Genomic DNA, 10,870 nt, shown 5'->3' on the forward strand with positions numbered 1-10,870 from the left:
GGAAAATACAAACATGTGATACAACAACATGCATACATAACAGCTACACTACAATAAAGGAAGCTTTTGGTCACAGGGCAGAATTGGACTGCTCTTAACAAATATCTGTCAAGTGTCAAGTATGTGTGTGTGTCCTGCTGCCTGTCGTATACTACTGCCATACTACTGCTACATAGGCTGAATTATATTGGCGTTGACGGAGTTCTATGGTGTGTGTGTGTGTGTGTGTGTGTGTGTGTGTGTGTGTGTGTGTGTGTGTGTGTGTGTGTGTGTGTGTGTATAAGGGGATAATGTCACACCGAAGACTCGGCACACCATTCAGAGGACGACAGAGTCCACAAGGAAGAGTCAAGGTTGGCAGAGGAGTGTAAGAATTAGAAGCCTTCTTCTGCTATGGTTTCACGTTAACGGTAAGGGACTTTTTAAATGTATTCTACTATTCTCCTAACTATCTAACTATCAACAATACGTTTCTCAGACTATCATATATACACATGTACATGTTGACACATTGATTGTAGTCGTATCTGTGTGAGCAGACAGAAACACACATAGACAGAGACACACATAGAGATATTCAGCAAGACAAATTGATTTGGTATGAGAATTAAAACTTTCTTTTAAGTACTTTTTTCATCCTCAACCCTTTGGTCCTGATCTTGGAGATGATTTGTGCCTTAACTGTAGAAATCCCTTCATTTAACAGTGTTTATTTGATGTCACGTGCTTTTCTTTAGTCGTGTGTATCTATAGATCTATATGGGTACAGGACTTCTTGTATATAACATTATTTAGCCTTGAATGTTTTTATATGTTTTTCGATCAAAATAAGTTGATGCTTGTAACAATTTTGACCATATTGATGGTTTTGATGATAAGAACATCCTCTCTTGACTATAAATATTTAACATAATAAACTGATGTATCTCCATAAGAGTTTCTGTTTCTTAACTTCCTAACATATTATATAAACACTGCATTCTTTCGAGCCTCTTCATCCGTATTATTGATGCATTTTGACACACTAATGAAAAGCATTTTTGCTGATATACCAGTTATTTGCTGATTGGGCTAAAGAAGGTAATATATTTTGAACAATGCTTCGCTCACAACTCCATAACCTCAGCTGTTTAGTACCTAGTCATTGCTTAGGAATCCCAAATAAAGAGCATTGTCAATGTCAGACAACACAGGGTCAGTGTTGTTGGTAAACAAGCATGAAGAATGATAATGCAGGCAATCCGTGCTATCAGATGACTCAGCCAAAGCCAAACTCTCTACAACACAAAGTTGAGCACTTGATTTTTCACAAGTAACATAAGTCTTATCATTGAACAATACTTGTTTGCTTCATAACTACATTCTTAGATTTTGACTGCATCCACCATATTTAGAGTCCGAGCACTGACGTAGTGAGAGCGAAGGACCTATTGTTATTCTAATGTTTGTTATTATTATTATGGTAGGGCTTTGCATAGAGAAACGAGGAGGCGCTTGTTCTTTATTGTGTTTCTCATTTTCCTTTTAGGTCAACTATTTGTGACCAGTGTAGGTGCCACCCAGGAATAACATCCTGACAGCTTTTCACCATGGTTGTCCCAGAGTCACAAGATGCACAACTGTCCCCAAGTGGCTCTGTGGGCAGAGAGAGCAGCCAACAGCACATATCCAACCTATCGCCATCTCAAAACTATGGAAGTCCACAACCTTTGAGCTCTAATGGGAATATTTCACCAGCCAACACCAGTCTCCATTATGAGCCACAGGAGACAGACTTTCTGCTCCCAAATCAACTGTATGGTAGGTCGAGGTTCAGTGGATCCACGGGAGCAAGAGCTGCAGGTGGCTCCGGTGCACCTGCTGAGTCAGTCTGTTCTATGGTGCTTCAGATCCTGGTGCCGTTTATGCTGGCCGGGCTCGGGACCGTCTCTGCTGGGATGCTGCTTGAAGTGGTTCAGGTGAGAAAACAATAAAGCCAAGGAGGACGAATAGGTGGTTTACAGTTTAGGTGTCCTTCCAAATCCCTGAAAGCTAAATGAACATCCTCATTGTGCCAGGAAGTAAAGAGAAAATAGAGCAGAAAAATACAATAGAAAACAAATTAGAACTTCAAAGCTGGTGTGTTTCTTTGAAATGAGCATCACCTTGGCTGAGAACAAAGATGGTTTATTGTGTGTTCGTTGTGTTGCTGTTGACTGTTCATCTACTATATTAAGTTTGCGAATGTGTTTTTCGAGGCAGAACTGGGACGTGTTCCAAGAAATCACAGAGATTTTCATCCTGGTCCCTGCAGTGTTAGGCATGAAGGGGAACCTGGAAATGACTCTGGCCTCAAGACTCTCTACTGCTGTGAGTGTGTGCGCTTGTTAACACACAGACACACAGACATGTGCGCACAAGCCAGCAATTCAATCTAATCACACACACATTCCATTATGTACACAAAAAGTGACCCTATGCCGGTAATCTATTTAAAATATAAACACAATTACAAAAGAAATACCATGAGACGTTGCACAAATTATAAAATAACGCTTGACAATGCAGTGAATGCAGTGAAATGAACAGAGATGGGCAACAGAGTTGGAGGGAAAGTGACTAACATGAAAAATTGATTGACTGGACAACGACAACCTCTTTCTTAGAATTGTATTTTTGCCTCCACGCATCATGGGTTTTCTGTCCTCGTGTGAAACTCCTCACAGAGCTGTGAAGACCATGGCGGCAGATAATCTCAAAGCACAATATCGTGCAGAACAAAATTTATGTCAACAATAGTTCAACGATTCAAATAACCTGAATTAATGTTTTCATGGATTAGAAGAGAATATGATGATCAAATATGATTAAAACTGTTGCACTGAGGTATATGTTGTTTCATAATGATAAAAATGGTCATTTCATTTATTTTTGAGTCAATCCTGTTCCTCTGCCGTGTGGCTTCATCTGCGGGTAAAAACAGTCCCATCGAATGCTCTATTCACTTGAAATGCAGTTTAGCATCTGACTGAAGTGCAAAAGAAATCACTAAAAGTGCTGTGTAATGTGCTGGACAAAATACACTGTTTAGACAGTATAAACAGTGAATACAAAATGCAGATATATACAGTCTATTTATTGATCTATCACTGTTGTGCAGAGAGTTAAGGATGTTAACAGTTGAGGGAAAGAAACTGTTCCTGAGCCCGCTGGTCCTGGAATAGAGATTCCTATAGCGCCTCCTAGAGGGGATGAAGGTGTGTGGTGTCCCTGATGATGCTGTGCGCCCTCTGCAGGCAGCGCTTGAGGTGAACGGTTTCGATGGCAGGGAGTGGAGTATCGATGATGCGTTGGTTAGTTTTTTTTTACTTCCCTCTGCAGTGCTTTCGGTTCTGAGACAGAGCAGTTGCCGTACCAAACTGTGATGCAGTTTTTATGTGGGAGTAGAGGAGAGGACTCCCAGCACACCGCCCTGTGGAATGCCAGTGTTTAGGGTGAGGGTAGACGAGGTGTGTTTGCCTGACCTTGGCTAATACTGGGGTCTGTTGGTAAGGAAATCCAGTGTCCAGCTACAGAGGGAGGTGTTGATGCCAAGGTCACGTAGTTTGCCAGATGCACAAAAGTATGTCAAGTTGTTGAAGGTTTGCACATTCAGTGGGAGCCAATGAGCCGGGGGGCTGAGTGCCACAAAGCAGTGATGGGGACGTTAGAAAGTAATGAAGAAGCCACGGCAAAATTGATCTTACTAGCTGTTGAGTCTTTGAAAGCTGAAATAACAAACTTGCAATACAACCAGAACTTGTCTATTTACTCTTGAAAGAAGAGGCACCGCTCCACAGAATTGCAAATAGTCTGTACAAGAGAGCACTGAAGATAAACAGGTCATACTTGGGTTATATAGGGGAGTGAAACAGGAGGGGGGCCTGTGTTGATAAAGCATGCTTCAGGTCATTGAAGAGAAATGCTTAAAACGTGGATAAGAAAACAGGAAACCTGCCTTTAATTTATGACCTTTCCACTTAAGTACTTTATTACCAATGTGGTGGGGGTGTATATGCCAGTACACTTGTCCTGCATGATTTACACAATGCAAGCTTTGATAGTTTGCACTTATCAGATGTGAAATACAACTAAGATTATAAATTTGCTGTTACAGAAGATTAGCACATTCTTGGTGTCTACAAAAAAAGAATAGCATTCCTTAACGTCACTGTTTTTCGAGGTCATTGCTTGGTAGTAAACAGTTTGTTTGGCCGCAAATCATTATGTAAGTTTGCTTTCATTCAAGCGACTTTAGTATTTCTTTTTATTAGAATCATATTTACTTGTTATGTTGGATTCTCCAGGGGGAGTGCTAATTATTCTAAATGATTAATGTTTTTATTAGTGCAAATTGGTGTTGTACCATCATGAACAATATTTATCTGTCGAGGTTCGAAATGAATTCTTGACTTCAGACAAGAAAACAATATCCATCAGCACATTCAGTTCTCCCAGTTTTTAATGTGTTCATCCACATTTGATGTTCTCAGGTGAATGCAGGAAAAATGGAAACTGCCAGAGAAAAGTGGTTGTTGATCGTTGGGAACCTGGCGCTCAAGCAGGTACATTATTTGGGGGAAAAGAAACTTTGTGATTGGTTTGCAACTATTTTATCTTCTAATTAACCCTTTCAGTATCATTAGCAGTATATCTGCAAAATTATATTGCGATATGTCGTGACTTGAGGATCTTTCTCACTACCACCCTCATTTTACAGCTTCAAGCCACAGTGCTCGGCCTGTTAGCCTCTTTGATGGCGACTTTGCTGGGCTGGATGGCCGAAGGAAAGGTTCCCTTGCACCATGTGATGCTCCTGTGTTCAACCAGCATTTCAACCGCCTTCATGGCTTCATTGCTGCAAGGTAACAACACAACCTGTCATCACTTTGAACTGCTGTCCTTAGACAGGTGCATCACATAGACACGTATCGGTTACATCCGTTCAAACATGCTTCCCTCTGGACCTCAAGAATCAATCAAGCTTAAAGGACCAGTCTCTTGCTATTATTTGAGGGCTATTAGCAGAAATGTTGTACAATATTCATAACAATGATTAGTGCATAATCACCTGAAACTAAGAAGGATTTTCTTTATGTTATCTTAGAATGAGCCATTCATATAAATAAAGAGCGGGTCCTCTTCACGGAGTCCGTCATGTTGCACCGTCGTGTTTCTACAGTAGCCCAAGATGGAAAAAAGAACACAAACAAAGACAAAGATGCACTTCTGATGAAACTTGATCAGTAAGCTGGTCTCCATGTTGGAACATATTCCAGAAATAGGAATATGAACAGAGGGACTGTGATAAGAAGCATCTTAAGCATCAGAAGTGATTTACACTTAAATCACTTCTGCTTTGGGTTTATCACTTTTGGTGGAAGATGGCTTCTGATCCGACCACAGTTTCAATTTCAGCACCGAGTGAGTTTGACAACTTCAGCGCAACAGAGACAGATGTGTAGCGAGGTATTATGAAGGGTCACATGAACAAGCCAGTCTTCTCGTCTCCACTTTCCTTTATTTTCTGTCTTTACAGCCATTCTCCGAATCAGGTTGAAATTAAATTAAGTTTATTAGGTATTTCCAACAGATTGAATGCCCTCAGGACTGATTCCACGGCACCTCATAGATTAGGAACATTACCTTGTCTTTAACCCTCTCCAGGTATTATTATGGTGGGAGTGATCATTGGCTCCAAGCGAATGGGACTCAACCCTGACAACGTGGCCACACCGATGGCAGCCAGCTTTGGGGATCTCATTACTCTTGCCTTGTTGGCCTGCTTCAGTCAGTGGTTCTACTCCCTCATAGGTAAAAAGAAACAAGCATATTGGAGTGAGAGGTCATGTTATTCTCCTGTTTGGCCAACAGATGGTACTCTGGAACTAACACAGCCATAAAGATCATGAACCTTGTTGAAAATAAAGATCATATAAAGAGTTTTCTCTTGACAGATCTGTATCCATACGTGTTGTACCTGGTGGACCTGTTTTTTGTGTGCCTGATTCCTCTTTGGGTAGTCATCTCCTCCAAACATCCAGCCAGTCACATCCTGCTCCGCACAGGCTGGGAACCAATCATCACGGCAATGGTCATAAGCAGGTACTCGTCCCGGTCTTCACTGACTTTTTGGAATGCATGCACATTGTATTCAAGACAACTTGAACTGTGTATTTAGGTGGAGGTGCATTTTGAAGTATAAATTGACTGAATTATTGAATGATGCAGACCTTTACTTTTAAGTTAATACACAAATCATCTCACTCCCCTCACTGCTTGTCAAAATACAGGGAGAAATGTATGTTGGTTTCTTTTGGCTGTCTTTCTTTTAGTATTGGAGGACTTATTCTGGACAAGACTGTGTCAAATCCAAACCTTGCAGGAATTATAGTTTATGCTCCAGTCATAAATGGTGAGTTTGAATATTTCAATTCATGGATAAAACCTTAAGCAACACGCGATAGCGTTACACTATTTTACCGATGCCACATACAATACCTGGCCTCACCGTTTGCCACACCACCTCCAGACTCTCCACTAGATTAATTTCAAGACACTTTTTTTTATTGGGGCCATATATTACCTAAAGTTGACTTCAAATAGCTAGTGCCTTCAAAGGCAAATTGATTTGCCTTTTTGGTTCAAAGTTGCTTTGAAACCCCATAGAAAACTATAGTGATCCGATTAGAAACATGCATGTTTGTTCTGTAACTGTGTTGAGAAAAAACAGGGACAGAATGGGCTTAAAACACAATTGTAAAACCTTTATGTGAAAGTTGTAGAAAAGTATAAACCCTGCGATCAATGGAGAACAACTGTAAATGCTGCTCTCACCAATGTACACATCTTGTACTGGTACTTAGCTCTCGCTGTGTAAAGCCTGAGTAATTCCTTTCATCTTATATTTTCTTTTCAGGTATTGGAGGCAACCTTGTTTCCATACAATCTAGTCGTATTTCTACTAATTTGCATTTGAATTACTCACCCGGAGAGGTCCCTGAAGACCGTAAGGGCTGCTACAGCCCTTGCCGCACATTCTTTGGCTCAGGTAAAGATGAAATGATCAAACCCTTAAAATAAGACTAAAACTGCTTCACCTCATATATTACTTGATTTTTATTATGGATTTTTTAAATCTTGTATTTACGTGTGAGCAATGATGCAGTAATCCTGAGGGACTAATAAAAAGGTTTATCTTATCTTATCTCCTCCACCGCCTCCCCCTTCCCCAATCTGATAGAAAAGAAAGTAAAAAAGAAAAAGTAAACAAAAAGAGTTAATAAATGATTAGCATGACAACATGACACTTACCTAAAACATTAGATCACATCACACATGAGTGTTCCTGCATTTTTACAAGAACCTTTAGTGATCTGATGTTAAAGATATCTGTGATAACACTTTAGTTCATAACAGTAGCTGCAAGTATTTTTTTGCTGCTATGGAAATGTAACTTTCAGCACTGAGTAGAGAAACCCTTTGAAAGATTACAATGAATAGAAACAGAGGGACACTGTGACGCATGCGCAATTTGTATTTCTACTAATTTGCATATGAATTACTCACCTGAAGACCGTGAAGGGCTGTTACAGGCCTTCACGCACTTCCTTTGGGTCATGTAAAGCTGAAAGGGTCAAGCCATTCACAAAAAGTATAAAGCCCCTTCGCCTAATTCCCCATGCATGCATGCGTGCACACATGCACGCACACTGATGTTCAGCTTTGTCACGACAGGAGCGAATCATCGATCTGCTCAGGTTCTGCTTCTCTTGGTGATCCCCGGTCAGCTCATCTTCTTACACGTTATCCACCTGGTGAAAGGAGGCCAGACTTTGCCCAGTCCTCTCCTGACTGTCTCCTTCTTGTCTGCTTGCCTGATTCAGGTGAGAGAGACATCTGGTCATTTTTCTTCTGCATACTGTACATCCTCGCTGTCTCACAAAACCACTCGGGTCCGTGTCTTAGGTCTTTTCCCTGCTGTGTGCAGCCGACTGTATGGTCCACTGTCTATGGCGGAGGGGTAAAGACCCCGACAGTTACTCCATTCCCTACCTCACAGCCCTCGGAGACCTACTGGGGACTGCTCTCCTCTCTCTTGCCTTTGTCATGCTGTGGTGCATCGGGGACTCAGGCAGTGTGTAGTTTCACAGCAGGAAAGGTTTGAGGAGGAGCAAATGCAAGAAAACAGTCATAACAATGTCAAAGAAACCGAAAGAAACTTTTCCATCAAAAGCAGTCATCGATTGGTTCTTCGTGTTTTCCTACTTTGCCATCATTATTAAACAGATTGAGCAACCCTAATCTCCTCAGACGAGTCTCCGTCTTTGACAGCTGTACAGTTTTCTGTTTACTAAATCGTTCATTGTGGTTCTGTTTCCTAGCGCTTGTCAAATATGTAGTTGCACACAACGACACAGCTTGAGGCGTGAAAGGTTACAGTAAAGTGCAATTCATTGCAGCACACCTCGCGTTTTTAGGTCCAAGGTGTTGTTGCTTTTTTTACTCATTGCATTTGTTATTTTTACAACACTGGACATAAGACAACAACATGAAAATGTCCCTGTGTTATGTATCTGTTCCATCCTGTGTTACATCCTGTGGGTCTTCCCAGTGTTCCTGATTGTGTATTCCCTTCACCTTGTCCTTGTGCCAGACTCCTCCCTCCTTGTGTGCCTTTTCCCTGTGTAATGCTGAAGCCCCGCCCTCATTGTTTCCAGCGGTGCCTCGTTGTCCGTCTTCCCCTGTGTATTTAGTCTGTGTGATTTTCTTTTTTTTTTTTAGTTAAATAAAGAATGTTTTGGATTTTGCCTTATCTGGACTCCTGTCACCTCCTCTGCACCTGAGTTTATTTCCCACCACACCCCGACGTGACAGTATCTCCGTTTATTTTGTAGTGAGCAAAATCCTATTAAGCGTGTGGCATACCACGCAGAACACATCACTCGGGATAACAAGTGCTGATCAATTCATCACTTCTTGTTATCTTTCAACAAATAAACAACCAAAAAGTCTGTACTGAGTGTGTATGATTAGCACAGGCCATGCAAAATGGTAGGACTTTTATTTTTTAAAATTTATTTTCAATTTGGTTCCTTCCTGCGCAGGAATAAATACTCAGAAGCTTAAAGGTTGTTGTTGGATCTCATTTTTTTTTAAACTTCTCATCTGAAGCTTGTAAATCGGAGTTACAAATAATTCCACCTCACAGTCACAGTACTTTATAGTGTCCCCTCTCGATTATTAAGAAATATAAACATTTTAAAAGACCAGTGTAACAGACATTTTATATTTCACATATATGTTTTATATTATATGTAAACTGTTTCATAACATGTGTGTTGTGCAAACTATCACAAGCTTGCATTATGTAACTGTGATCATTGCAGCAGCTGACTGCCTGCATGCCGTCGCAGAACAAGCACATGTTCTATACTTTACTGTATATATCTGTTGGTCTGATGTTATGCAGAAAAACCACTTATGGTACTCCAACGGCCTGGAGCGAGACGTTTCAGTACACAGTCACTGTTAAAATATCTCTCTGTGACTTTAACTTTGGAGCGTGCACTGCTCCAGCCTCAGTATAACTGTGCCTCTTCTTGCAAGAATAAAACATTTAAAAGTTCTGTTTCAAGATATTCCTAATTTCAGTTTAAAAACACTCAACAGCGGGTAAAATCATTTCCCACCAACCGAGATATGCCACAACAACAATATCCCAAGTCCAATTTCAAAATAGCCGCATCTGTACGATGTGTCATTGCTGCAAGGTGATAAATATGTAATATAACAGCCGGTGACCAGTCCCGTTTTAGAAGTTGCAGTGCTTGAATTCAGACTGTGGTTGACTTTTTGCTGGCTTGATGATGATTAACTTCTCTAATTTCTTACTACCTATACAGTTGAAGCTCTATCGGCTATCTGACTAGTGATGAGACACCACAGGATCTCACTGACAGAATCTCAGTACTTGGTAAACAATCACCACAGAGCACAAGAGAGATTGGATTGTCTTCACTTCGTGTAGATTTATTTGAACAAGCACATGTTTTATGGCTTTTTAGGTAGAGTGTAAATATCTGTAGGTCTGAATAAACAGTATATATTTTGCATTTCAAAAAAGGATGTTGAGTGTGTAATTGCAAGATTTGGGTTCGGTTTAATCCATTTGTTAAAAACCTGTTCCCATTACATTGTTTACACCACATCTGTAACCCATTTGCTTTTGTAGTTTTTACCTGTTTATATTTTGGGAAATAATTCTAAATGGAAAATATGACAATTTTCGTTCATATTCATACATGTCCCTCCACTAATCTGAAAGAAAAGAAATGGAGTTTCCTCCAAGAGTCAATAAAGGATCAACATGATAACACTTACCTAAAACATTAGATCAAAGCACACAGGAGTGTTCCTGCATTTTCACACAAACCTTTAGTGATCTGGTGTTAAATATACTCTGTGAAAACCAGTAGAAGGGGAAAAATCCGTCTACAGGATATTCCTCAAGTTTTCAGGAATTGACAGAACAGGTTATCGTACAATCAAGGTTATTTATTTAGCAATTACTTACATGAAATGCATACCTACAAGGCCTTGGACTCAGCTCCCCTGTCTGTCTGTCACCTCACAGTCAGCGCACATCAGGAAGAGAGAGCGCCGATCGTTGAGAGCAGGGCGTATTTATCTGACTCCAATGCCCCTTCCTTCTTCCTTTTTTGTGCATACTTCTCTTTTCTAATACATATTATTGGGTGAAGAGTCCATAAGCATTTACATAAGTGGGTATGTTCTAAAATGGCAATGCGTACTGAGCATTTACATAAATGAGTGTATCCCAAAATGGTAA

The 10,870-nt window shown here is 40.5% G+C and overlaps 1 protein-coding gene across 1 annotated transcript; it reads left to right on the top strand.

Moving 5' to 3' along the window:
- Positions 1-1,589: 1,589 nt before the first annotated feature.
- On the top strand, positions 1,590-8,163 carry slc41a2a (solute carrier family 41 member 2a). Its single transcript, XM_068603599.1, has 10 exons — positions 1,590-1,958; positions 2,242-2,349; positions 4,512-4,583; positions 4,739-4,883; positions 5,686-5,832; positions 5,976-6,123; positions 6,354-6,433; positions 6,938-7,069; positions 7,756-7,904; positions 7,987-8,163. The coding sequence occupies exons 1-10, from the start codon at positions 1,590-1,592 to the stop codon at positions 8,161-8,163; spliced, it is 1,527 nt and encodes a 508-aa protein (XP_068459700.1).
- The last annotated feature ends 2,707 nt before the right edge of the window (positions 8,164-10,870 follow it).

The sequence above is a fragment of the Clinocottus analis genome, unplaced genomic scaffold (assembly GCF_023055335.1).
Source record: "Clinocottus analis isolate CAN_PGR_092001 unplaced genomic scaffold, fCliAna1.0.p SCAF_6, whole genome shotgun sequence".
NCBI lineage: Eukaryota > Metazoa > Chordata > Actinopteri > Perciformes > Cottidae > Clinocottus > Clinocottus analis.